The sequence below is a fragment of the Oppia nitens genome, unplaced genomic scaffold (assembly GCF_028296485.1).
Source record: "Oppia nitens isolate AA-2021 unplaced genomic scaffold, nextdenovo-longstitch-racon4-pilon3 scaffold1_pilon_pilon_pilon, whole genome shotgun sequence".
Lineage (NCBI taxonomy): Eukaryota > Metazoa > Arthropoda > Arachnida > Sarcoptiformes > Oppiidae > Oppia > Oppia nitens.
Window position 1 is genome coordinate 1,989,536 of NW_026533199.1, and position 27,289 is coordinate 2,016,824.

The 27,289-nt window shown below is 28.9% G+C and overlaps 5 protein-coding genes across 6 annotated transcripts; 4 read left to right on the forward strand and 1 right to left on the reverse strand.

Annotated features, from left to right (window-relative positions):
* Positions 1–28: 28 nt before the first annotated feature.
* Positions 29–608, forward strand: LOC128951761 (60S ribosomal protein L44). Its single transcript, XM_054297031.1, has one exon. The coding sequence runs from the start codon at positions 171–173 to the stop codon at positions 486–488; it is 318 nt and encodes a 105-aa protein (XP_054153006.1). The 5' UTR covers positions 29–170; the 3' UTR covers positions 489–608.
* A 791-nt stretch (positions 609–1,399) lies between these two features.
* LOC128951759 (40S ribosomal protein S15a) lies at positions 1,400–2,204 on the forward strand. The gene is made up of 3 exons (XM_054297027.1): positions 1,400–1,501; positions 1,679–1,816; positions 1,897–2,204. Exons 2-3 carry the CDS (start codon positions 1,684–1,686, stop codon positions 2,154–2,156), a joined length of 393 nt encoding a protein of 130 aa, XP_054153002.1. The 5' UTR covers positions 1,400–1,501; positions 1,679–1,683; the 3' UTR covers positions 2,157–2,204.
* Positions 2,205–3,229: 1,025 nt separating this feature from the next.
* LOC128951750 (zinc finger protein neuro-d4-like) lies at positions 3,230–5,890 on the forward strand. 2 transcript variants are annotated; one of them, XM_054297017.1, is made up of 7 exons: positions 3,230–3,285; positions 3,347–3,515; positions 3,588–3,709; positions 3,776–4,630; positions 4,705–4,955; positions 5,041–5,110; positions 5,196–5,890. In XM_054297017.1, the coding sequence occupies exons 2-7, from the start codon at positions 3,469–3,471 to the stop codon at positions 5,258–5,260; spliced, it is 1,410 nt and encodes a 469-aa protein (XP_054152992.1). In that variant the 5' UTR covers positions 3,230–3,285; positions 3,347–3,468; the 3' UTR covers positions 5,261–5,890. The 2 variants fall into 2 exon arrangements, with proteins under 2 accessions (XP_054152992.1, XP_054152993.1); XM_054297018.1 differs by lacking the exon at positions 3,230–3,285 and having other exon boundaries at positions 3,299–3,515; positions 3,776–4,380; positions 4,447–4,630.
* A 1,536-nt stretch (positions 5,891–7,426) lies between these two features.
* Positions 7,427–8,773, reverse strand: LOC128952992 (coiled-coil domain-containing protein 97-like). The gene has a single exon (XM_054298476.1). The coding sequence runs from the start codon at positions 8,661–8,663 to the stop codon at positions 7,734–7,736; it is 930 nt and encodes a 309-aa protein (XP_054154451.1). The 5' UTR covers positions 8,664–8,773; the 3' UTR covers positions 7,427–7,733.
* A 743-nt stretch (positions 8,774–9,516) lies between these two features.
* Positions 9,517–26,616, forward strand: LOC128952991 (ribosomal protein S6 kinase alpha-5-like). Its single transcript, XM_054298475.1, has 8 exons — positions 9,517–9,902; positions 22,486–22,565; positions 22,702–22,909; positions 23,503–23,618; positions 23,777–23,975; positions 24,067–25,067; positions 25,143–25,331; positions 25,421–26,616. Exons 1-8 carry the CDS (start codon positions 9,656–9,658, stop codon positions 26,453–26,455), a joined length of 3,075 nt encoding a protein of 1,024 aa, XP_054154450.1. The 5' UTR covers positions 9,517–9,655; the 3' UTR covers positions 26,456–26,616.
* Positions 26,617–27,289: the final 673 nt, after the last annotated feature.

Below are 27,289 nucleotides of genomic sequence, written 5' to 3' on the forward strand. Positions count from 1 at the left end.
AACTGTTTTTAGTAGTAGTAGTTGTCATCCATTGCTAAAAATAATAACATAATATATATTAGACTTCCTTTTCCTTTTGCAAACACTGTTTACCACACATTTTGTTTGTTTGTATCAATCAAAAAGTGATCATCACTTCCAAGTGATCCACAACAACAACAACACTAAAGATGGTAAACGTACCGAAGACACGCCGGACCTACTGTAAGGGCAAGTGTGGCAAACATACTGTTCACAAAGTAACCCAATACAAGAAAGGCAAAGAGTCATCGATGGCTCAGGGAAGGAGACGTTACGATCGTAAACAACAGGGTTTTGGAGGACAATCGAAACCTATATTCAGAAAGAAGGCAAAGACTACTAAAAAGATTGTCTTAAGAATGGAATGTTCAGAATGTAAGACAAGAAAACAGTTGCCAATCAAACGGTGCAAACATTTCGAGATCGGCGGAGACAAGAAACGAAAGGGACAAATGATTCAGTTTTAAGACATTGGATTAGATTTGTCTTAGTTGTCATCCGATTGAAGATATTGATTGAATATATTATTGTAATCTAAAAAATAATAATTAATATTTGATAAAAATAATAAATTTTTTCAAAAATTATGATACTCTTTGTTATTGTCGTTGCTGTCATCGTTGATGACTATTGAATAACAGACACACTATTGTTTGTGTTATTATATAAAATCACTAAATTTAGTTAAATTTATAGTAAGATTTGGCAAAAATACACACAAAAATAATCATTATTTATGTTAACTTTTTTTTGTCCAATAATTTTCTGGTACCAACTGTTTTGGTGTTAGGTTTTATATCTTCATTTAATAGTCTTAAAATGGCAAACCTGATGAACACATATGTTTGTTTGTATGGGTTTGAGATTGATATCTATTGAAACCTAATTTATTAAATGATAATTTTTTTTAGCTGAGGTTAACAACTATTATAATTCAATAAACTGATAATGAAATTGTAATAAACTTTAAAATTTTTAATTATGTGTTTATTGAAAATCACTATTTAGTTTTACGTTACAAATCAAAATTGACAAAAAATATATATATATATATAATTATCGGTAATTTAATCTAAATGAGAAAATTAAATAAATTTTTTAGACATAATTTAAAAAACATTTACGAGTGACAAAATTTTTTAATTTACCAATAATTTTTATCAACATAAAAAAAGTCAAACAATTTTAAATTGATAGATCTAAACATTATTATAATTTAATTGTATTTTAAACAAAATCACTAATTAGATAATTAAAATAATTATAAATTTATTAGTTAAACAAATTAATTTATTAATGAAAAAAAGTTTTATTAAATTTGGCGCTAATATAGCTTGTCTACTATAGTAATAGATTATATGTATGGCCCGCATATGTATGGTTGCAAACAGTGTTAGTATTGAACATCCTTTTCCKGTACACATTGATGAACAGTGCGATCACTTGTGTGACTGTCACCACAATTTGATCTATAATTAAGGTATGTATTAATCAATATCTTTACCGATTTATGTGTCAGTTGTTTAGTCCAAATGTTTGACTATTGTTTGATAACTTTTTCGATATAATCAGTGGTTTCTGTGACTAAACGATTGGCCACTGAAGTGGTGTGTGTTTTGTTTGTAACTAATTGTTTTGTGTTTGTCTTCCTCTACAGTAAAGATGGTTCGCATGAATGTGTTGGCCGATGCTCTCAGAAGTATAAACAATGCAGAGAAGAGAGGCAAACGTCAGGTGCTGTTGAGGCCGTCGTCTAAAGTGATCATCAAATTCTTGAAGGTTATGATGAGACACGGTATGTATGCACCACACCATCGATAACACCGACAATCGTATTACTTAATGACTAATTGAATGTCCATTTTTTAAAAAAAGGTTATATCGGCGAGTTTGAGATAGTGGACGATCATCGGGGTGGCAAAATTGTGGTCAACCTAACCGGTCGACTGAACAAATGCGGTGTAATATCGCCCCGATTTGATTTGAAACTCCGAAACTTGGAGTCCTATTTGGCACAACTGTTGCCGTCGCGTCAGTTCGGCTTTCTAGTGCTGACCACTTCGGGTGGTATTATGGACCACGAAGAGGCCCGAAGGAAGCATTTGGGTGGAAAAATTCTTGGCTTCTTTTTTTAGTTGATTTATTACAATAAATTAAAAGTAAATAAAACCATTTGAATTGGACTTAAAATTTTTGCTGTTTGTCTTTTCATTTATTTATAGTTTTATTTTGATATTATTTTTTATTAACTGATTTGGTTGAATGGCATCTATTTAGTGATTGTAATGATTATCTTATTATACCCTTAAAACTATTTTTTCAAATTATTTTCATAATAGACTACATAATAGTTTCAAATAATCACTAATAAAAAGTTGATAATAGAAGACGAAATATTTGACAAAATAAAGGATAGATTAATAATAGATTAATATTATTTTAATAATTTTAAACCCAATGTATCATTTCTATTACTTTACTAATTGAAGTAATGTTTATTTTTTTCGATATATTATACTTAAGGTAAGTATTTTATGGTTTTTTTTTGGTACATATGTTATATATGGGATTAAAGTACTTGAATGTGGACACAGTTTTCACAAATAATGTATTTATGGATGAATTGCAACGAAACACAATACGTGTCCGATGTCTCGGCAAATGATTAGCTTTTCTTCCGGATCAACACTAAGTGTTTCGACGACTTCAAGTGTCAGTCAGTCAGTCATCCACTGCAACCACTTTGAGTGATATCTCCCTGAATAAGAGGGACCAAGAGATCTACATTCTTCTCTCGACGCCCGGCACCGCTCCCGAACCCGAGTCGGTAAACTTTCTTTAGTTGTTTTTATTTAATCAATAATTGAATTATTATTAAATTTTTATATAAATATTATAACCGTTTAATTATTTTATCGGATTTGTATTATTAAATCGTATTGTTTTTTGTGGAGTTTTTATCCTAAAAAATAATTTAGTTTATTAATAGTTAATTAAATGTATTGGTATTTGAAATCAATATCTTAGATATTGTTTAACTAATATATCCATCCATTATATACACTATAATATCTTTAATTTATTATAAAATGATTATTAAATTTAGTTTTTTTTAATTTATAAATTTTTACTTTTAAAGTTTAAACACAACTTTTATTTTTAAATCAAATATTTTCTGCAATCTCTATGTGTTTTCCAATCAAATATTAGTCGACAACTACTACTTATACTGCCATCTGATGCGAGACAATGGCTAACAAAGAGGTAATCAATGAGTGCTTCAAAAAAATAATAAAAACCAGTCATTCATATCATAAATCTATAGATTTTTTTGTTGATTAACTCTAATCGTACGGACATTGGAATTATCACCGAATAACTGGTCCATCAGAAAATCGGTCGGTTTATTGGTCAGTCATTACCGGTTCATACAAACACATACCAGCTATGGATGACATTGTCATACGTCCGGATGTGTTAAACAAATTGAAAAAGTAATCAATAATTTTTGTGATGATATAATGATTACGAAAATTAAATATATATATCCTATTGTCTTAATACAGTCACCTATCGGATCAGTCATATATGGACGCCATAAAGAATTCATCGAAATTTAATGTCAGACTCGTCAATGAGAGACGTCTTCGGCTGCCATTTCTCGACTCGCAGACCGGTGTCGCGCAAAGTAATTTAATCAGCCGTTGATTGTTTTATTTGGTTATATTAACCACTTTTGTTCATTCACTTGCAGGTGATTCCTATATATGGGCCGATAAAGTGGACCGAATGCCCGGCCACACCAACGCTGAGCTCTACTCGTATCCGGCCCGTCGATGGAAGAAAAAGAGACGACAATATCTTATGAATGACAACTATCTGAGAGAACGAATCAAACGCGAGATCGAAATCAATGGCGGCGAAGAAGTTGGTAACAGTACTGTCGAAAACAATAGTCGACTGGAATCGGCCGAGACGTTCGAGAAGATTATCGAAGAGTCAAAGGAGTCTTGGTTTCGGGACTTTGATGACGGCAATGATATGCCCGATGCCGGCGAACTTGATGATCCCGAGTCTGATTTTGATGACTACGAAGAATATTCGGCCAGAAAGAAGAAGAAAAAGAAAGACACACCGAAAAGGAAAAGAGTCGAGTATTCGGACGCAGAAAAACCATTCTCGTGTGACGTTTGCGGCGCCCGATATAAGACACGTCCCGGTCTTTCATATCACTATTCGCATAGCCATCAAAACGATGGATCAAATGGTAGTTCGAACAGTGCAACGAACGCGTCGAACAACAACATGTCTAGAGGTCCTATGGATGACGAAGACATGCCATACACACCACCCCGTCAGGTACATCCACAACAACCACCACAGACATTGCCTCAACAATCAACACCTGTTTCTTCACTTCCACAGCAACAACAACAGACACTCACCAGTATGACACCATCAGCAGCAGCAGCACCKCATACWATGCCGCCAATGCCATCATCATCGCAAACTATGCCACCACAACATTCCTCATCATCATTATCATTGGCTCCTAATAATAATAGTAATAGTAGTAGTAGTAGTGCTCCAAAGTCTGACGATAGTGAAGGTTTGGATTAACTTTTATTTGTCGACTCTTCCTCGACTAATAACATAATTCTCTGTTATTATTTCAATTTGAAGGCTCAAAAGGCAGCATTTCCGGTAAGCCAATGGCCTCTCCGAGTCAGTACTGCGACTTTTGTTTGGGTGATTCGGCCGAAAATAAGAAGACAAAAAATGCAGAAGAATTGGTCTCGTGTTCTGATTGCGGCCGATCGGCTCATCCGACTTGTCTTCAGTTTACCCCAAATATGGTTTTATCTGTTGCCAAATATCGGTGGCAATGCATTGAATGCAAGTCTTGCGGACTGTGCGGCACTTCAGACAATGATGTGATTATTCAATTGCATTGATTTTTAATTATCATTGATTGTATTTAATTAATAATTTATAAATTATTATATTGACATTTTTTAGGACCAATTGCTCTTCTGCGATGACTGCGATCGAGGATATCATATGTATTGTCTCTCACCTCCACTATCGGGTAAATACAGACAGACATTGGGTTTAYCGAAATATATGTTAACACATATTAATAAATAATTAAAACTATTATTTCTATACCACAGAACCACCGGAAGGCTCTTGGAGTTGTCATCTCTGYATTGAAGAATATCATACACCGAAAAAGTGATGATTTATAGTTAACCACATCAACAACAATACAATAATTTTAAATTAGAAATTTACAAACTTTTAAAAAACTAAATTTAATAATCATTTTATATAATATGATATACTCTTTTTAAAAATTTTATTTAATGGGTATATTAGAGAAACAAAACAAATATATATATTTTGCATTCTTTATAATTTATTATTACCGGTAAATATAATTTTATTGAAACGTATGTACAATAATAATAATATAATGTTGTCGGTAAATGCTTTAGTGTGGGGTATTCGGGGTATACTTTACATTATACCTATTGCCATATATACTGTATACACTATACCATCAAATAGTGATTGTTGATCACAATAATTGTTATTTATCGGTAATAATCTCAACATACGCTCAATGAAACAGCTAATTAAAAAACACCGAATCAATGATTGATTAGTTGATATATAAAATCTATAATCTTAAATCTTAATAATAATAATTATTATTTATTTTTTCGGGTAATCACTTGTAATATTTAATGTATAATTTACAACAAAAATAAAGTGTGTGTTGTTTTTCAGTACAATTTTAATATATTATATCTCGTGACGTAGTATTAGTGACAAAGTCACAGAAATTGAATGGTCGCTAACTGCGTAAACTGTGACTTTGTCACAGAATCATGTGATCAAAATCAAATTCATATTAACCAATCAAAATTAATTTAATTGTTTAACCGTTTAATTGTTAGTACAGTGTGTGACTTGATATAGTGATCAATTAACGTAATATTATTAAATATATAAAATTGTATATAAAGAAGTTGAGGAATTGATCCAATTATCATCAAATGGTAAAAATAGCTGAAGAAGTTGAGGAATGGATCCAATTATCATTAGATGGTAAAAATAGCTGAAGAAGTTGAGGAATGGATCCAATTATCATCAAATGGTAAAAATAGCTGAAGAAGTTGAGGAATGGATCCAATTATCATTAGATGGTAAAAATAGCTGAAGAAGTTGAGGAATGGATCCAATTATCATCAAATGGTAAAAATAGCTGAAGAAGTTGAGGAATGGATCCAATTATCATTAGATGGTAAAAATAGCTGAAGAAGTAGAGAAATTAATCCAATTATCATCAAATGGTAAAAATAGCTGAAGAAGTTGAGGAATAGATCCAATTATCATCAAATGGTATAAATAGCTTAAGAAGTTGAGGAATAAGTATAATTATCATCAAATGGTAAAAATAGCTTAAGAAGTTGAGGAATAAGTATAATTATCATCAAATGGTAAAAATAGCTGAAGAAGTTGATGAATAGATCCAATTATCATCTAATGGCAAAAATAGCTGAAGATGTTGAGGAATAGGTCCAGTTATCAACTAATGATAAAATAGCTGATATGTTGAGAAAATGGTCCAAAACATTGAATTAACTTTATAAAAGTTTTGTAAATTAAGTTATTACTAGTTATTTAAGAATTGATTGTATTTTTATGTCATTCGACATGTCTGACAATCAACAAATGCATGTCATCGTTGTCCTTATCAATATATTAATTCTGCTGTTTAAATGATAATTACCATTTAAATGTTAATAATTCAGTGTGTTTATTAATTAATATTAAAATGATGATTTACTAAACCAGTTACTACAAATACAATCTATAATAACTGGACAATTAATTAGTACAGATTTAACGCCATCACTCAAAACATCAACATCATGTCATTAACTTCTTCAGTTGTTTTTTACCATTTGATAATTATACTTATTCCCCAGCTTCTTCAGCTATTTTTACCATTTGATGATAACTAGATCTATTAAACTTCTTAAGCTATTTTTACCATTTGATGATAATTAGATCTATTCCTCAACATCTTAGGCTATTTTTAACATTTGATGATAATTGGATCTATTCCTATACATCATAAGCTATTTTTACCATTTGATGATAATTGGATCTATTCCTCAACATCTTAAGCTATTTTTACCATTTGATGATAATTAGATCTATTCCTCAACTTCTTAAGGTATTTTTACCATTTGATGATAATTGGATCTATTCCTCAACTTCTTAAAGTATTTTTACCATTTGATGATAATGGGATCTATTCCTCAACTTCTTAAGCTATTTTTACCATTTGATGATAATTAGATATTTAAATTTATAAATTATTTTTTAGTCACATTATTTTTTGTACACACTGTACATTATATCAATAACAATGAAAATTAGAACTCTATTTTGATTGGTTGATAAACGCGCGTGAATAACCACTGGTCAACAATTCGAACACTTAGCTTAAGTCTAATGTATTATTTTTAAACACTTAGGAGATATAATATAATAAATCGTTAGTCAAATACATTATTTTGGATATCCAGTCAATTAACGGTATTTCCGATTATTTATTGTTGGATTATGACCTCTATGTGAACCCTATGTCAAAATAGGGATCAACTGTTTTCCAAAGTTCCAAAAGTTCTAGTTAGTCAGTCATCGTCTTCATCATCAAAATATTTATCTTCATTATCTCTATCAGCCATTTGGTTGTAATCTAATTCAGAATTTTCATCGCATTCATTGTAATCGTAATACTGTTTATCTTTACCGTCGATAAAATTTTCGGACATTATTTTCATAAACTCTTCTCTCAATTCAAGTTTTCGTTCTTCTGATATATCATTTTCGGGTTGACTTCTTTGGTTATCATTGCTTTCATTGTTATCTTCTTCATTATCATCATAATCACCACTACTACCTCCGTTGTCATCATTTTCTTCATCATTATCATCGCTATCGGAATCAAATTCTTCAATATTATTATTATTATTAACACTTGTTTGACAACTTGTTTGAACCAAATGTTTCATCAGAAACGAAGACAATGTTATTGGTTCTTCATTTTGTGCGTATCTTTCAATCGTTAGTTTCGACTTTTCCTCGTCAGTCATATATTGACCAATCATTTGTTCAAACAGTTCCGGTTGTCTCGACTCCATTTCGCTATCACTGAAATAATGTCCGCTTGTCATCAGTTTGTCTACCATTTGAAACCTCCGGTTCTTTACAGTTGTCTGTCTTTTATTCAACTTTTGTCTCAACATTTTCAATAAACTTTCAATCACTCTGTGGTCGTCGCTATTGTCGTCAAATCGGTCGAAACAGTTGAGCTCATCTTTGGTCAGACAATTGCCATATCGTTGAAGAAACACTTGTTTATTATCGTTGAACAACTTGTCGACGATATGACGTTTTTCATCCACAGTTAGATCACTTTCGCCTATTTGCTGACTCTTGAAGTAGACATCGTTTCTATTGGCAATCTTGTCGACCATCTTATCGATCAATTTATCTACAAAACTACTACTGGTATTATCACCAACAATACCAACAACAACATCATCATCGATGGTAGTCATCTCGTTATCAGTCGCAGCCGTCACACACACACACGTGTGGTGTTATATAGTAGATGTAAACACATAACACACACCTAAACTGTAGTGCATTAGTGTAATGCAGTGAAGCAGCTCTCATTTGTGTGTATCATACACTTGTGTTGACATACAGGGGCTGTTTGTTTTTTTGATGGGCCAGTGTTTACAGTTTGGAAGGCCATCTAACCTACACTGTAGTACTGTTGTAGTAATACATACAGTGTGTGTGTATATAAACAATATGTCATATGAATAGCATTACAATATTAGACTACACATACACACAGTGTTTATATACAACAACTACACTGTACTCACAGTTGTTTACCATAACATATAAACAACAACAACATAATGAGCGGTCAGTCATATGATATTATCGCCGATGAATTTTACTTTATTGGCCACTGGTCTGATGGGGAGACCTACCGATCGACCGACCGATTAATGTTTTAATTATAATTTGAGAGCTTATATACTTTTTTTTTGTTATTGTTGTTAATGACTGAACTCACCATTCAATACCATAGATGTCTATACATAGATATGTGCGACAATGTGCTGACATTACGTGAATTTTAAATGACTTTTTTTTAAATAAATTTATTTTTAGTTTTGAAAAACAAATTTAATAATTATTGTCATATTTTATGTTGTTTTAAGACAATTTGTTGCTAATATATATATATATGATTAAAATATATGAACCAAATGTGTGATCAGATTTATATAGACAATAATTGTTGATGAAAATCGGGTGATAATGTTTATCAATGGCCTAATTGATTGAATCAAATGATTTTTTTTTTTTAATTATTAAGTAGATTTATAGTCACATTAATTTTGTTTGTTTTAAAAATAGTTATTTTGTTGATKATATCATATATTTTATTAAATAAAAAGAAATCTTTTTAAATTAAATCAATCAATAATCAGAAAATAAATTATAAAAGTATAAGAAGTCAACGGTAGAAATGGACTCAACCACAGCCCCAGACACTACAGTCAATGAAGATGACGAACCAGTGGCCAGTACTTCGGGTTTTAAACGGCCGAATCCGAAGAAGACGACCATCGAAAGCCAATCGTCATCTTCGAGAGCCGATTCAACAGACATTACTGATGTGGAAGTGGAGGTCGAGTACAGTTCGCAAAGACAATCATCAGTTGATGACGACGTCGACGGACACACCTATACCATCACTCATGTACTGCGAGAAGGTTTGTGAGAACCTATTACTTGTCTTTTTATTTATTTTTTTATTATTACATTTCTTAAGACATGATTTACAACTATACACACATGTGTTAGTGATTTATCAGTAATCGGTTATTTAGATTTAATATTTTGTTGTTGTTTTTTATTTAATAAATTTCATCATTTTATTTATAGATATGATTTATGTGTCAAAAATTATTTTTAAAAAGTACTGTATTTTATTTCTTCTATATATTATATTTCATTTTTAAATAATAATATTATTATTTATATTTTGAAATATCTCTAAAAATATATGCAGTGCTGTATATAATATATACTATATACTGTATATATATAATGCGATTATTGTTTGATTTAATATATTAACAATAATAATGATTTAATGTTTATTATTGACGAACTCATTGTTCATTGAAGTGATGTTAAGTTTTTAAAAACTTTTAATACTCGGAATAGATTTTTTTTAAAAAGCGATTTTTAGGAAACATTTATTAATTTGGAAATTATTTTCTTGTTGTTGTTTAGCTATTGAAGAGACAATTTTGTTTTCAAAATAACACAAACACAGTGTATATAAATTATATATATATATATTCTGTATATATAAATTAAACGACAAACAGATTATACATTTTGTTGTATGAACTATAAAAAAACAACTAAAAAAACTCAAATCGTTAAAACATATTATAACCTAAATATATTATAAATGAAATTATATATCAACTACATTATTAGCATATATGCCATTACATAGTGTACTGTATATACAGTATATATAATCAAAACAATTTAATATTAAATTAATCTCTCAATTGCTTTCACTAAATAAGAAAAATTGTTTTCTGTACTTTTCTAACCTATAAAAAAACTTGTCTACAATTTTTCTAAGAAATTATTACACATTTTATAATAAATATATAATTTTATAGTTTGTTTTTTGTTGTCTCTCTTATTTGAAAATCGTTAGTAGAAATTATTGATATTTTGATCTGAAATGATTGATATTATATACTATAGTATACAGTAGTACTGTATATAATAAATATATGATACAAGTTTTCAATGATAGTTAGTCTACTAAAATACTGTAATATAATGTATGTCTTTAAAAGGTTTTTATATCATATTTGCAAATATAATACAAATATTATATAAAGTCCTTGAGAGAAGGTGTCTCTCACTTGAATTTGTAATATAAATTTGATAACAAATCTCTTATGTATATACTATATATGTATTTATATAGTTTAGACACCTGTTCATCCATTTTATATATCAATGATTTTTTTGTTGGTATAAATACCCCACAATATTATTTATTTAAATAAATTTAATTTGTAATAATTGCATTAATTTACTATACTAAAATATTGTTGTTTACTATTTTTTGGGGATTTCATTAAATTTTAATTACATTTGTTGTTGTATATTTATTTAGTTAGCTATTTATTATTATTATATTGTATATAATATATTATGATATTACTGTATATATGATATGATATTTTTTTTTGGTGTGACCTCCGCGTCGCGTAAAATAAAATGATAACAACAAACAGTGTCCGTATTTATTGATTGCTTTGCGCACTACTAATCATGTGATGATTTTCAATCGCAGGTACTACCAGTCCTTATAGTAGTTATACTAAAAAACTTAACTGAGCCCTCACTTCCACTCCTTTCCTCTCTCTCTCTCTCTCTCTCTCTCTCTCTCTCTCTCTCTCTCTCTCTCTCTTTCTCCCTTAGCGTTCAATTCATATGATAATTATATAACCGTTTCAATATTATAACAAAACATTGAAGTAGTTTTTTATTATTATTTTGAGAAAAAAAGAAATACATTGTACTGTTATTTAAGAAAAATATTACTGTATTATTATTATTATTATTATTATTATTATTGTACTAACATTGCACTTTGTGTCTGTGTGTGTGTTGTATTGTAGCATATTTTTTGAACTTTATATTTTTTTGTATTATTGAATTGAATTGTTATGCCATCCCATAGACCACAGATACTTGTTGAATAATAATAAAATTGAAATATATTTTGTATTTTTAATATATATATATTGAATATATAAATTATGAAATATATGAATAAACTTGTGTGTATGTGTATGTATTGAATAATACACACAGTATTTAGTTGGGTTAGTGGGACGACCACCACTCGCACTCTTAAAAATATTTATTTAATTTTTTTTATTGAAATATATTTATATAATAAGCAAACATATTAAAGTGATAACTCTTTTAATGCTATTTTACAAAATTAATTTAACACGTTTTGAGTTATACACATTTAGCATATATATATATATAATTTATATATTGTATAGTACGGTATGCAATAGAATATTGTAGTTTAACACTTGATTTTTAAATATTTTTTAAGACCAAAGAAATAATATTTTAAAAAATTTGATTATATTATAGTAACATATGTTTCGATATATATATATATTTAAAATATAATTTATATTATATATGAAAATCTGAGTGACAGTTGTGTTGAATGATTTAGTAGTCCTAAACTTTTAGGTTAATGTCTACTACTACTGCAGTACATTGTAGTACAGTAAATATAATCAAATAAAACTCAGTTTATTAATTAATTAATAATAAAATGTTTTGTAAAATATTGGTTTTATAATTAATTGGCAGACATAATTATTATATTATAATTTATAATTATAATATAAATTTAGTGTACAAGTACTCTGATAGATATCTAAAAGGTTATTGAAATTTGATATAATCATTATAAATTACTATAAATAATTTATTTATTTTTTATGAATTACAATATTGATATTCATAAATATATAAATTTATATATTGTATATAAAATATATCAGATTGTTGTAATTTCAATGATATGCTTGTTGTTTGTTGTAGTTGTTGGTTAGGGTTTGACTTTTTATTTATTTTTTTTGTTGTTGTAAAAGAGGTCACATTAACCTATCTGTACACTTGTATTTATAAGTGGTCTAACTTTACTATGTTGTACTATACAATGTAGACACAGTTTATATAACAGTGTATACGGTACATGTGATACACCTGTGCGCTAATAGTACAAACACACACACATAGTGTGCACATTAAATGACATTTTTTTATTAATAAATATATTGAATAGTTAAGAGTCAATAGTATAATAGAGTCAGAGAGACATCACTTTATTTTATTATTATCTATTGAACTACAATAAACTGGTGGTAAAAGACATTGAAGACATAATTATTATTTGCTATATGAATGTCATTGAAATGTCGTGCAACAGAGTTAGTTATACTGTACACACAAATGGCAATTATTATAGATTTTTTTTATTATTATTTATATGATAGTCTTTTTTTGTTATCATTACATTGCATACTATATAATATTTTATATTAAATGAATGTATTGAATGTTAACATTGAATTGCATTTCATATGAAAAATCTCCTAAACCATAGGTTTTTTTTTGTAATTTTATTAGCTCTCTATCTCTAACTCTAACTAACTCACTATGTCTTTACAATTAAATTACAATGAAAGGCAAATATTGTGAATTGATTTGTCATTTAACTAATGTTTTTTTTCATATAAATACATTGGATTTAATCAGTCATTGATTCCCTAAATTCAATATATCATATTGTTTTTTATTATATTGTTATTTATTTATATTTTATGCTAGAATGTAATGTTGTTGTCATTTTGTTTGTTGAAATTATTAGCTTATTTAAGCCAACAGAGAAAAATTTAATAATTTTTTTGATCAACTGATTAAAATAGATAACATATAAAAAGTTTTTTTAAGTTCAAATACATCTATAAAAACGATAGCACTGTTGACTTCTCTCTCTCTCTCTCTCTCTCTCTCTCTCTCTCTCTCTCTCTCTCTCTCTCTCTCTCTCTCTCTCTCTCTCTCTCTCTCTCTCTTTGGTATCACTTAAGCTCATGCACATGAAGTCCTTGAATTGTATTTAATATACACATTATTATTATTATTATTATACAGTATTACCACATAGTACTATGCCATTGAAGGATACGAAACTATTTTTTTAAATAAATAATATAATGTTAAAGAGATAGAGAAAAAAGTGTTACTTTATTATTGAGAAGTTGCACACATTTTTTTAAAATTTAATATTTATAATTTAATTATAATAATTTTAATAATTATATTACTACAGAGCTTATATATTATATATCTATTTATACATTTTCAAAAATGAATAGATTTTCCTCAAATTATAATTTATTTGTGATTTAAAAAATAATATTTTTGTTGTTGTGTTTTTTAAATTAAGGGAAACATATACTAGCGAACCATTGAGTTAAAGCGAGAAAGAGAGAGAGAGAGAGAGAGAGAGAGAGAGAGAGAGAGAGAGAATTTATAGTATTTATAAAATGTTGACTTAAAAGCTGTTTATTTATAAAATGAGTTTACTTTGTCCTACTTATTGAGTAATTTTTGATATTCAATGCAACTCTTGTTTAACCAAAAAACTTGATGGTATTCACAGCGTAGGCAATGGCATACAGTGTATAATATGTGATATAAGTTATATATAAGTATATGAGCAAAACAACCCCTTGAGGGCCATTCACCGCAAAATTTTTATTGCCTATGAAAAAGCATATTGAATTATATTTAAGTATTATATTAATATATATATATAACTTATAATATATAAAAACTTAAGTTTTTCTCTCACTCTTAGCTAAAATCTGAGAAATATATTGCTTAACATACAATAGGCAACAAGTTTTTTTTGTATTGCAAACGAGAGAGTCTACTGTACAATAATCAGCACAAATTCAGTATTGAATTTAATTATAAATATATTTTATATATAGCATTGTTTTGTTTTACATTTAGCATAATTTTTTCAAGATTGCTTATTGCGATATCAGTTAATGCTAAAACATGACAATTGGATTACACGTTTTAAATGTTAGTGTGTGTGTAATGTTTAAATTTAGCTGAGAGTTTCAATTAKAAAAATAATAAAATCAAAACAAAAATATTTAGTTTGCCTTCACTTGAAAATTAAAAAAAATATTTTTTTCATTTCACTTCTCGTGTTTTTTTTAAATAGACGTTTAACAATGATTTGCACATTTGTTGTTTTATTTAGTAGACTATTTGTATACAATATATATTTATATAAATTTTTGTTGCACTACTGGCACACACACACAACTACAACAAGTGACCAAAAAACAAGTGCATAATTATAGGTATTCTGGTTTTTTGTGTGTTCACCAACAGTTTAGTGAAGGTTTTTCTTCAAATACTTTTATATCCATTTATTTATTTATTTATTGAGCCATCAGTAGAGTCAGTCAAACAACACAAAAAAAAGTTATAGACTATTAACTTATAACTCATTGATAACTCTTTTTTAAAAAGCAATAACTCAGAATTATATAGTCTCTCTCTCTCTCTCTCTCTCTCTCTCTCTCTCTCTCTCTCTCTCTCTCTCTCTCTCTTATGTATATAAATAATATATGTTATGGTTATGTGAGTTTGATTTCGACTAATGGTGCGAATGGTGCGGCCATTACCCCTGTTATGATCAGTGAAGCGATTATCCTTTTACTACTTTTTCAGAAAACTTGTGTTTCTTTAGCGATTGTGTTCCCATTTGTGTACGTTTTTGTGAAGTTGTGTCCCATTGTCGCTATAGTCGACAACAAGTCTTATATATATATATATATATATTTGGGAATCAATGGATTATATCATAAAAAGAAAGCATTGTTTTTTTGCTGTGTATATCAAAACAAGTCTTGATATTATATATATATATTTCGTTGATAAGACAACAGTTAAGCTTATGTAAAAAGATATCTGTTTGTCGGTCTCTCTCTCTCTCTCTCACACACACATTAAGAACTGACAGCCCTAATAGTCAGACCTGTTTTGTGAAGCTATTTGACCTCAAAGTGCTTGCATTACAACAGCACACACACACATAAAACTGTACTTTTGATGATTGGTTCACTTCTGTACGAAACTTCCTTGAGTTTGTCCACACATTTTTCATATCAATTTTCAGTTTTTAACCATTTTTTTTTTAAATATATATCGTTGTATGGGTTTGATGTCATTTTTTCCGTCACCAATACACAACTGTCCAACACAAACACAGTGTACAACACACATACACACCACTAACAATATTCAATGGTGGTGTCTATAATACTGAAATCGTGAATTTACGTATATATATATTGAAAGTGATGTCCCCATTATATAATGGCTAAAGTTTTTTTTGTTTGTTTATTTGTTTATCTCTCTGTGTGCCTATGATTAGTGATTTAGTTATATAAATGTGTTGAATATATGCTGGCAAATGTTGATCCCATGTATTTAGTTTGTTAAGCTATACATAAAATATATTGAAGTGAAATTGTGGCCCAAAAATAGAGCGACAAATAACAATAATAATAAATAATTGATTTGTCAACAAAACAGAAAAAATGTTGTCTCAGTCAGCTGTGGATCAGCTGATGATGAAAATACTGCACATATAATATAATCTCTCAATGGTTGGCTACAAGTAGTCAAATGTGGTATCTCTTTAATAGCCATACAGACCAATGCAATGCTATACATAGATAGAGCTCATACACACACATACACACAATATACTGCCAGTAGTAGTGGTATATTCTCTATCGATTCTGTTATAGTATAGCACATACACACACATTACAACATGAGCTCAACTACTACTCAACTCATGGTTTTCACAACAAACCAAACTAACAGTGCATTTGGCAGCTGTTTTACAGACACACACAACCATCAACAACAACACTGTTGTCAGCAAACTTGCCATTCATAACAATTGTGTATTAAAAATATATTTTTTATATTAATATAATTATTTTTGTGATTTTTATATAACTATGATTTTCACCTATCGTTTTGTTGTTATGTGTTATATTTATGCGTGATTTTTGCATTTGTTACAATTAAATACAAAACAGATTTGTGTTACTTTTTTATATATGATATATAATTTTTTTATAGTTTACTATCAAATTATGAAATGACATCAGAGACTTTCATATGTGTTGTTATTTATTTATTTTGTTTTAAAATACATAATATTTTACAAATACGCTTAAACTAGTTTATAATATTAATTAACAAAGTGTTTATTAAATAATTAAAATAATAATAATATAATTTTTCTAATCTTTATTATTTTGCTGTGTGTGTGTGAATCTCGTTTCTCAATATTGGAAACGCTATATTATATATAGTTTTCACATAATATCTATGTATTAATACAGTATATAATAAAATAGTAAAAATAGTTTTTCAAGTGAGAAGTCGGCCTTAGATAGTGTCCCACTTTTGCCAGTCAAACGAAAGCCTTTCAAAAAAATGGTTAGACCGGGTAAGTGGATGTGTTGTTGTTGTTTTTGTTGTATATATATATATATATATAATGTGTCTGTTTGTGTGTTGTTGGCACTGGCATATCCAGTATCAGTATTATTATATCATATTAACTATTAATAATATTAAAAATAAAAATAATAATAACTGTTTGGCAATTACATATATCAACCACCTCTATGGTGTATACCTGTGTGCTTACCTATGATTTCTACCACTTCCTGGCTATCAACAACAAAATGCTATCATATATTTGATTTTTTATCAGATATTTGCTATTTATTTTAGACACAGAGTAGAAAAATGAGACAAATATTTTTCGTGTTTAGTTTATTTAGTTATTAATCGGTTATATTTATAGAGGCTTTTTAAATACTAATAATAATTATGACATTTGGGTTTGCCTATAATAATAATAATATAATTGTTTGATGTTTTTTATATATATATATTTATTTAATTTTATATATTAAATATATATAATCTGAAAAAACCTTTCGCTAACATTTAACAATGTCTGAAAACATGTGAAGTTAAATGTTTATAATCGGTATAATAATGTATAGTTAGCAGCTCTCTCTCTCTCTCCCAGTGTTTTTAGGTATTATAACTACTTAATGCTGTTTTATTTTTAAAAACTGGTAACTCATATATATGAGGCCATATCCTGTTGCGAATTGGGCCGACACAGCATTTTATAACCCCATTCCTCAGCGAAACATTGAACGATTCAATCATTGATGCAATCAAATTGGTTGGCAGTGGCTTATTATATACTGTATAATATATACAATTTATTATACAGTATACCAATACACCACTCACCAACACATTACTTACATTTTCCATTACCATTGATATTATATATATATACCACCAATTGCTTATGAAAATCAAATCATATATTTCTAATATTAATAATTATGATTACAAACAGTGTATTTAATCTGTCCAACTCTCTACAAACTTGATTATATGGATAATATCATTATATGGTGTTGTAATATTACATTAAAAGTGTGTGTGTGTGTGTGWGAGAGAGAGAGTACAGTATTTAATGATGAGTGCACTAAAAAATTTTTAATTGATTAGTTAATTGTTTATCTATTTTAAGTATGCACTATATACTGCAGATATATATTTTATACACATTGTGTATATACCGTATACTGTATATCGATATACATGTATTATAGTATTTGTTGAAACACACACACATTAGTTTGTACCATTTCTCTCTCTATCTAACATTTCTATTTGATTACAATACGTGATAAGCAATTGTTAACTTTGAAAAAAACCAAATAAACTTTGAACCTATAATCAAATTGATAATCGTCGATTAGCTATCCAATTAGTTGGACATTTTGTTGCGATTAAAAATTATTAAATCAAATAAAAAAAGCCCCCAAAGTTGAAAAATACCATTTTAGCCAATTATTGGTGATTTTAATTTTTAAATTATTTTATTTATTTATTTATTTTGGAGACAATTTTCCCCATCAAATGACATGTGTATATACAGTATATGTTTATAATTCTAGTTTATGAATATTATAAAAATTATATACATATTATTGACTTTAAATAAGATTAGATTATTATTATTATTATTTTCTATGTCTTATGTCTGGAATGTCATTAGCAAAGTAGTTGTGTTTGTTTGATATTTAGTTCAAATCTATCAACAAGTCTAACACCAGCGCAACATATAGTCTACATGAGCGCTGACGACGACGACTGACTCAGTTTATCTTTCTCTGTGTGCTCTTACAGCAGGTCATTGTCTGCACAGCCCCTAAGTTCGACTACCTGTGCCATCAGTAGTCGCACACAATTTTGTTGTTGTTGTTGCTAACTATTTAAAACTATTGCATACCACTTTTTATATATATATATATATATATATATATATATATGTCTAACTATAAACTAAATAAAAAAAAATTATGTGAAATTATTATTGATATAAATTATAATTTTTGAAATTTATTGATACACTACTAGTTTGAGGAGAGAGAGAGAGAGAGAGAGCATCATCTAATAAAAGCATAAACATTAGTGACAAACAATATGTAAATTGTTATGAAATGTTTGCCAGACTTATTATTATTATTATTTTGATAATATAGATATGCATTTTTAATACATGTCTGACACAGTTTCCATATAATAATAATTTTTATTTTGATGATTTATTCACCGAAATAACTTAATTTAAAAAAAAATAAATAAATACAAGTATAATATCTATTTTTTCTAAGTGAAGCTTATAATTTACAAACAACAATATGCTTAGTAATAATAATACAGTAGTTAAATGTTTGTTATAGTTTGTTTGTTTTTTGCTTTGAGAAATAATTTTAAAAAGCAATTTAATATTATCATAAAAAAATAATAATTAAAATCAAATGAGAGATCTGCTAGTAGTAGTAGTGGTAAATCCCATGTTGAGTGTGTCCATCCATTTTTCATTATTATTATTTCCCAAACTTTTATCTTTTATATATATCATATATATTTTGTTTTTTGAAAAAAAAAATTATTTCATTGCTATAGTTTTATGTAATTAAAAATTAGCTTATTTATTTTATAAATTTGTTATATAATAATAGGCATAATAATATGTATGTGTTGTGAAACAATAATATTTTTCACTCTACATAATAATAATAATAATATAGTAATTTAAAAACATTTGTATTCATAATGAAACACATTTTATGACAAACAATTAACATCTAGTGAGAAGGCTATGTATATTTTGTTGTTGTAGTAGTAAATAATATTTACAAATAATTTGTTTTGAATATGTATGTTATACAATGTATATCTATTAGTACTAAAAAATATATAATATATAAAATAGTAGTACACAACATAATACATAATATTGTTGTTGTTGTTATGATATTTTTGTTTATATATATATATATTTTAATATATAAATTTTGTTGTGTACTGAAAAAAATGATTAAGTGTACCTTGAAGCAATTAAATATTATAAATACAATTAATGTTTTTTAAAAAACGTTATATTGCTGTTTTGTATCTGTATTTACTGTATTATGTATTTATATATTTAATATGAATTCAATTTCCATAAAATAGTACCAGTTTTTTGGGGACAACTTTTTTTAATAGCTAACTAATATGTAAGGTTGTGCTGTATTTTATTTTTGTTGTTGAAATTTTGCATAGAGTGATAAAAATATGTTTTTCCTCTAGCATTGCATTACAGGCTTATCTCTTTTGGTTGATATTTCTTTTAGTAAAATAAAAAACATTTTTAAAAAAAAATATATTTATATTTTTTTTGAAAGAAATTTAAATTATTTCTATATTTATTTCTATATACATTTTAATATTATTTTGTATACATTTCACAACAAGTTGTTTGTCTCTTTGTGTGTATGTATGTATAGTTTGTTTAACACTCGATGTCGTATTTTGATACGTTTTTTGTAACGGTATTTGTGAATAGTATTTTACAAATATCATATTGTTTTCTGTTTGTAAACACAAGTAGACATATCAATCAAACATTTGTGATAACAATATGTCCACCGAAGCTGACCAGTCTCCCGAAGAAGAACATATTCGGCATTGTATTTTATACGAATTTGATCGAATGAAGAAATTGGGCCGAATTAATGCCACCGAAGCGACAAAACGGATCAATGAAGTATATCCCGAATCAATTGGTGTTCGAAAAGTTCAGAGATGGTTTGATCGATTTAAATCGAATGACAGATCTCTTGTGGATAAGAGTCGAGGACACCCTACTATTGTCATCGATAATGAAGTTCTTTTGAAAGAAATAGAAGCGGATCCGAGGCAAACTCTTCACGATTTGTCACATAAGTATGGGGTTTGTCGAACTACAGTATATAACCATTTGATCGAAATTGGCAAAGTATATAAAATCGGAAAATGGGTACCACATGATTTGTCACCCGAACAAAGAGCCAATCGAGTAGAGACATGTCGACGTTTGCTGTCAGATCTCAAAGACGTTCCATTTTTGGAACAAATAGTGACAATGGATGAGAAGTGGGTGTATTACGAAAACCCTGTCATAGGTGGTCAATGGGTCGATCCTGAAGAACCTGCGATACAGACGCCGAAAAGAAACCTCAATCCTAGGAAGGCAATGCTGTGTGTTTGGTGGGATTGGATTAGTATTATTCATTATGAAGTTCTCGAATATGGTCGGACGATAACATCTGAGCTCTATTGTCAACAATTGGACAGACTTAAAGAAGTATTGATGGTAAAACGTCCAAGATTAATTAATTGTAATAGGATTAGATATCAAAGAGACAACGCGTCGAGTCATACTTCAAGAATGACTCAAAATAAAATGAAAGAGTTGGGTTGGAAGGTTGTACCTCACCCACCATACTCTCCAGACATCGCACCTTCAGATTATTATTTGTTCCGAAATTTACAGACGTTTCTTAATGGAAAAACATTCACTGGAATCGATGATATCAAAAAAACCATCGATGAGTTTTTTGGCTCTCAATCAAAGGACTACTTTCAGAAGGGGATTATGGCTTTGCCTGAAAAATGGCAGAAAGTCATTGCTAATGATGGACATTATATAGATAATTAAATTTTATTGTATAATGGTTAATTTTACATTTGAAATATTAGAAATAAAACGACACCAAGTAATGAACAACCCATATGTGTTGTTGTTGTATACAACATTATTATGCAATGCATCGTATATTTTAGGCACAAATGAGTGGAAAAAATAAATTAAATAATAAAAAACAATTTATTAACGCAAATAACATATGAAAATAACTAATATTTTTTTCCACTTTATCTATCTCTCATTTTAAAATAATTCATTGAAAAAAATAATAACAATTTTAATTATTACACTATATGTATTGTACAACAAGTTATTTAACAAATAATAATTTTTACAACCATTAGTCTGCCTCTATATACAATATAATATTACTATACATATTATTAGTGTTTTTTATCTAATAAAACATGAATAGTGATTTTTTACATTATATTATATTTTTATTTCATTTTGTTTTGTGACAATTGATTTGTTGTTGATTATTATATTTTTTATATATTTATTTATGTGATTTATGTGTGTAATGTTGACTAAAAAATGTATTTCCTCTGCAGTTAATCTGAGCGGAAGGGGAAGAGTTGATATGTCTAACTTTGAACTACTCAAAGTGCTTGGAACCGGTGCCTATGGAAAGGTATTTGCACTGTTATGTTGCCTATAATATTGCTGTACCATTTAGTGACAGCCGATTTTTCTATATTTATATATATTTTTTACTAATTTTTGTTTGTTTGTATTTATTTAAAATTAAAAATTAAAAAAAAAATTAGGTATTTCTTGTAAGGAAAGTTGGCGGACAAGACAATGGAAAGTTGTATGCAATGAAAGTCTTGAAGAAGGCATCGATAGTCCAAAAACAGAAGACATTAGAGCACACAAAAACCGAACGACAAGTACTTGAATCCATAAGACAGTCACCATTTCTGGTGACACTTCACTATGCCTTTCAAACGGCTACTAAATTGCATCTAATTCTCGGTAATTATATATAATATATATAATATATAATATAATATATAAATAAATAAATAAATATACAGTATATATATATAATACAGAATATATTTAAATAATTATTTTAATAATAGAAATAATATGATAAACAGTATTATTATTATTATTATTAGTTAAACAATTCAAAAAAGAAATGAAAATGTCTGACCTATTTTCCTATCTTTACTATTAAAAAAAACTAAATAAACTAACTATAAGTTTTGAGTAAAATTATAATTTTTTTGTTGCAAAAATAAATTGTGTGGACTTTTTTTCTAAATAGAAAGTGTTTCACAATATATATAAAGTTTATATTATAAATCATAAATTAATTTATTTATTATTATTATTATGTATATTCATTGTCTACGATGATACAAAAAACATGTTTGTATTAAATTTATTTTAGATAGAAAAACAAATCAAAAAAATAATAATAATTGCACAAAAACTTTTGTATTGTTATTATTCATAAGCACACAAACAAAAATATATGGTAGTAGTTGTAGTAATAAACAATGAGTTTAAATAAGATTAAAATATAAATTAAATTTATTTTTCATTTAATGTGTTATAAGATTATGTTAGTGGAGGCGAACTGTTTACCCATCTCTACCAACGCGATCACTTTAATGAGGATGAGGTCAGGATATATATCGGTGAAATCATATTAGCATTGGAACACCTTCACAAAGTAAGTGTTTTTTCCTCTCCCTCTCTCTCTCTATCGGTACCTCCCTATCCTTACTTACTTTCCTCATCAATAATACAAAATGCATTTATTCATCACTTATTAACTGAACTGACATATCAATAACAATCAATTAATTATTTGTAATCATATTTAATAAGTTGGGTATCATTTATCGTGACATCAAATTGGAGAATATCCTACTTGACTCTGACGGCCATATAGTTTTGACAGACTTTGGTCTCAGCAAAGAGTTTCTGCCGCATGAAACCGATCTGAGAACCTACTCGTTTTGCGGTACCATTGAATATATGGCACCCGAGGTTGTCAGGGGTGGATCAGCTGGTCATGATTTTAGCGGTTAGTTTAATTTACTTGCGATTTGTGTTTAATTTTTTGTTGTTGAATGAAATTTATATTTTAAAATAAATGTTTATTTTGTTTTGAACAGTTGACTGGTGGAGTGTCGGTGTCTTAACCTATGAACTATTGACCGGTGCCTCTCCATTCACTGTCGAAGGCGAACGGAATACGCAACAGGAGATATCGAGAAGAATTCTCAAAAGTCATCCACCGATTCCCGAACATCTATCCTATGAAGTACAAGACCTTATTAGAAATACATTAGTAAAAGATCCGCGCAAACGATTGGGTGGCGGATCAGAAGATTCATTAGAGATTAAAAGACATCCGTTTTTCAAGTCAATCAATTGGGATGAATTGGCCAATCGGCAGGTAAAAGCACCGTTTGTACCAAAAATTACCGGCGAACTAGATGTTAGCAATTTTGCCGAAGAGTTTACATCAATGATTCCGGCCGATTCGCCCGCCGTTATTCCGCCCAACGATGAAAAAATATTCAAAGGCTACTCATATGTTGCGCCATCGGTTCTGTTCAGCGAAAATATCATCAGCGACGACATATTTTTGGACAGAAATCAATTGTATCATAAAAAGTCATTATTCGCTCCAAATAACACCAATACTAATAGCAAAGATCTCCTAAACGCTCAAACAAATGACAGAGACTTTTCACAACTATTGTCCTCAAAGTTCAAGAGTTCGGCATTTTTCCAGAACTACGACTTGAAAATTGATGCCGGAATTCTTGGTGACGGTAGTTTTTCTGTTTGCCGTAAATGTGTCCACAAGAAATCGGGTATCGAGTATGCTGTTAAAATTGTCAGCCGAAAGATCGATACCAGCCGCGAGATTCAATTGTTGCGTACATGTCAGGGACATCCAAACATTGTCGATCTGGTCGAGGTTTTCCAGGACGAAGTTCATACATACATTGTGATGGAGTTGTGCGGCGGCGGCGAACTACTTGAACGTATCCGCAAAAAAGACAGATTTACCGAAGTAGAAGCCGGACATATATTCCGGGGATTGGCATCGGCCGTGGCTTTCATGCATTCCAAAGGCATTGTTCATCGAGACTTAAAACCTGAGGTATCTATATATTGATAAATCAAATAATAATTTTTTTAAATCTTTTTTTTTCGTTTTTTTTGTATAACAATCCAGAATCTCCTATTTGGAAGCCATTTGCCTAACAGTGAAGTAAAAGTAGTCGACTTTGGTTTTGCTCGGTATCAGCCAACCGACAATCAGCTCATGAAAACCCCGTGCTTTACACTCAATTATGCGGCGCCTGAAGTGCTTAAACAAGCATTGAATTCCAAAGCCGATGCCGGATATGATGCCAGTTGTGATGTATGTATTGTTAATCAACTACTTGTGTGTGATATTAATCGATTGACTGATTATTAATGAATTATTTTTATTTTTTTTAAATTATTCAGATGTGGAGTTTGGGAGTCATATTATTCACAATGTTATCGGGAAGCGTACCGTTTCAGTCATACAGTCGTGAGGCGAGTGCCGCCGCCATAATGCAACGGATCCGTGAGGGAGAGTTTTCATTTTCAGCTCCTCAATGGGATCTGGTCTCGAGTCAGGGCAAAAGCGTTATCAAAGGATTGTTAACAGTTGATCCTAAACAACGAATAACAATGAATGATTTGGTGTCCCATCCGTGGGTCATTGGAACAGTTAGAGGCGGCTATTCAGACACACCACTGATGACACCGGATGTGCTCAGCAGTCACTCTAGTGTTGGCAAAGCAACCGAAACGGCCATCAAAGCCACTTACGATGCCTTTCATATGGCTCGACTCGAAGGTTTTCGACTGTTGGACGTATCGGCGGCACCGTTGGCCCAGAGACGCAAACTTAAGAAAAGCTCAACTGATGCGCGCAGCAGTAGCTGTAGTAGCAATAGTTCGGCGTCGGCTGGAGGTGTCCGCAGCCACGCGGCCAGCTCTTCATCTAGTTCTTCGACATCACAGCGAACGCGTTCTTCATTGACCACACCGACAACCAGTCATCGACCAAACACTGAAAACGATTCGGTATTCAATTACTCAGATAGCAAAGTGTCGGCCTATTTGTCTGGTTTGCCAACGATTAGTGATTCAACAGAAGCACAACTACTAAGTCATAATCTTTTCTTTGACGAACCAACCAATTCATTAAGCAGTGCAACAATGAGTTCATTATTAGACAATAATAATAATAACTCTCAATTAGTTGTTTGCGGTCCAATTGGTGCCTCAATAGCATCGACCACATCGATTGCGTCGACTGTGTCGACACTATCGGCTCTATCATCGATGTCCGGTAAACGAGATCGCGATGAAAGTATCGAAATTATTGATGAATTTATTTCCGATAATAATAATAATAATAATAAAAATTCAAATGTGAAATCATTGGTAAGTCAGAGCTCGAGTTCAACATCAAAACGACAGCGTCTGAAAACAATTGTGATCGACTAAACAAAAAACAAAAAATCAATAACTGTCCTCTCATTTTATATCCATTTCCTTAAACACACACATCATTACATCATTTGATGAATGAATTTTTCGTCATTTTTATTATTATTATTAATTTTTATTGATAAATGCAATACTAATTAATAGAATTATAATTAATATATTAATATTGAGATGCATAAAAAATAGTATATAAATATATTTTGTTACAAACAAATTTACAATTGTTATTATACTGTAAATTATTAATATATTGTGAAAAAACTATATATATAATAGAGACCTAATTATGGTTATGATTGAGATATACTAAACAAAACAAAACAAACAAATGATATATTACTTGTTATATTTTGATTACGAATTTTTCAAAGTTTATTAATATTAATTGATTGAATATTTGAGAGAAATGTTTATAAATTATTATTATTATAATAATAATAATTATAACAGTAGTGTATAGTTTGTTGGTCGCTATAAATATATATTTAAGTTTAATGACAAGTAGTGTAATTAAATTAATTAATATATTAGAAAAATTATAGATTATTGATTGTCTATATATTTAATTTAGTTAATTAGGTAATTTGCCTTAAAGCAACAAAAAATATATTATTATTATTTTTTGATCAATATATTAGCTAATTATTCAATTATATTCAAAATAATAATCATTAGTTTATATATTGCAATATAATGTATTTAATGCAAATATATATATAAATTTGTATATATATATAATATATTGTAAAATTATCCTATTTAAAGCTTATATATTTGCAATTTACGCGAAAAAATTTAGTTGAATCAAACAAAAAATTGTTAAATTTAAAT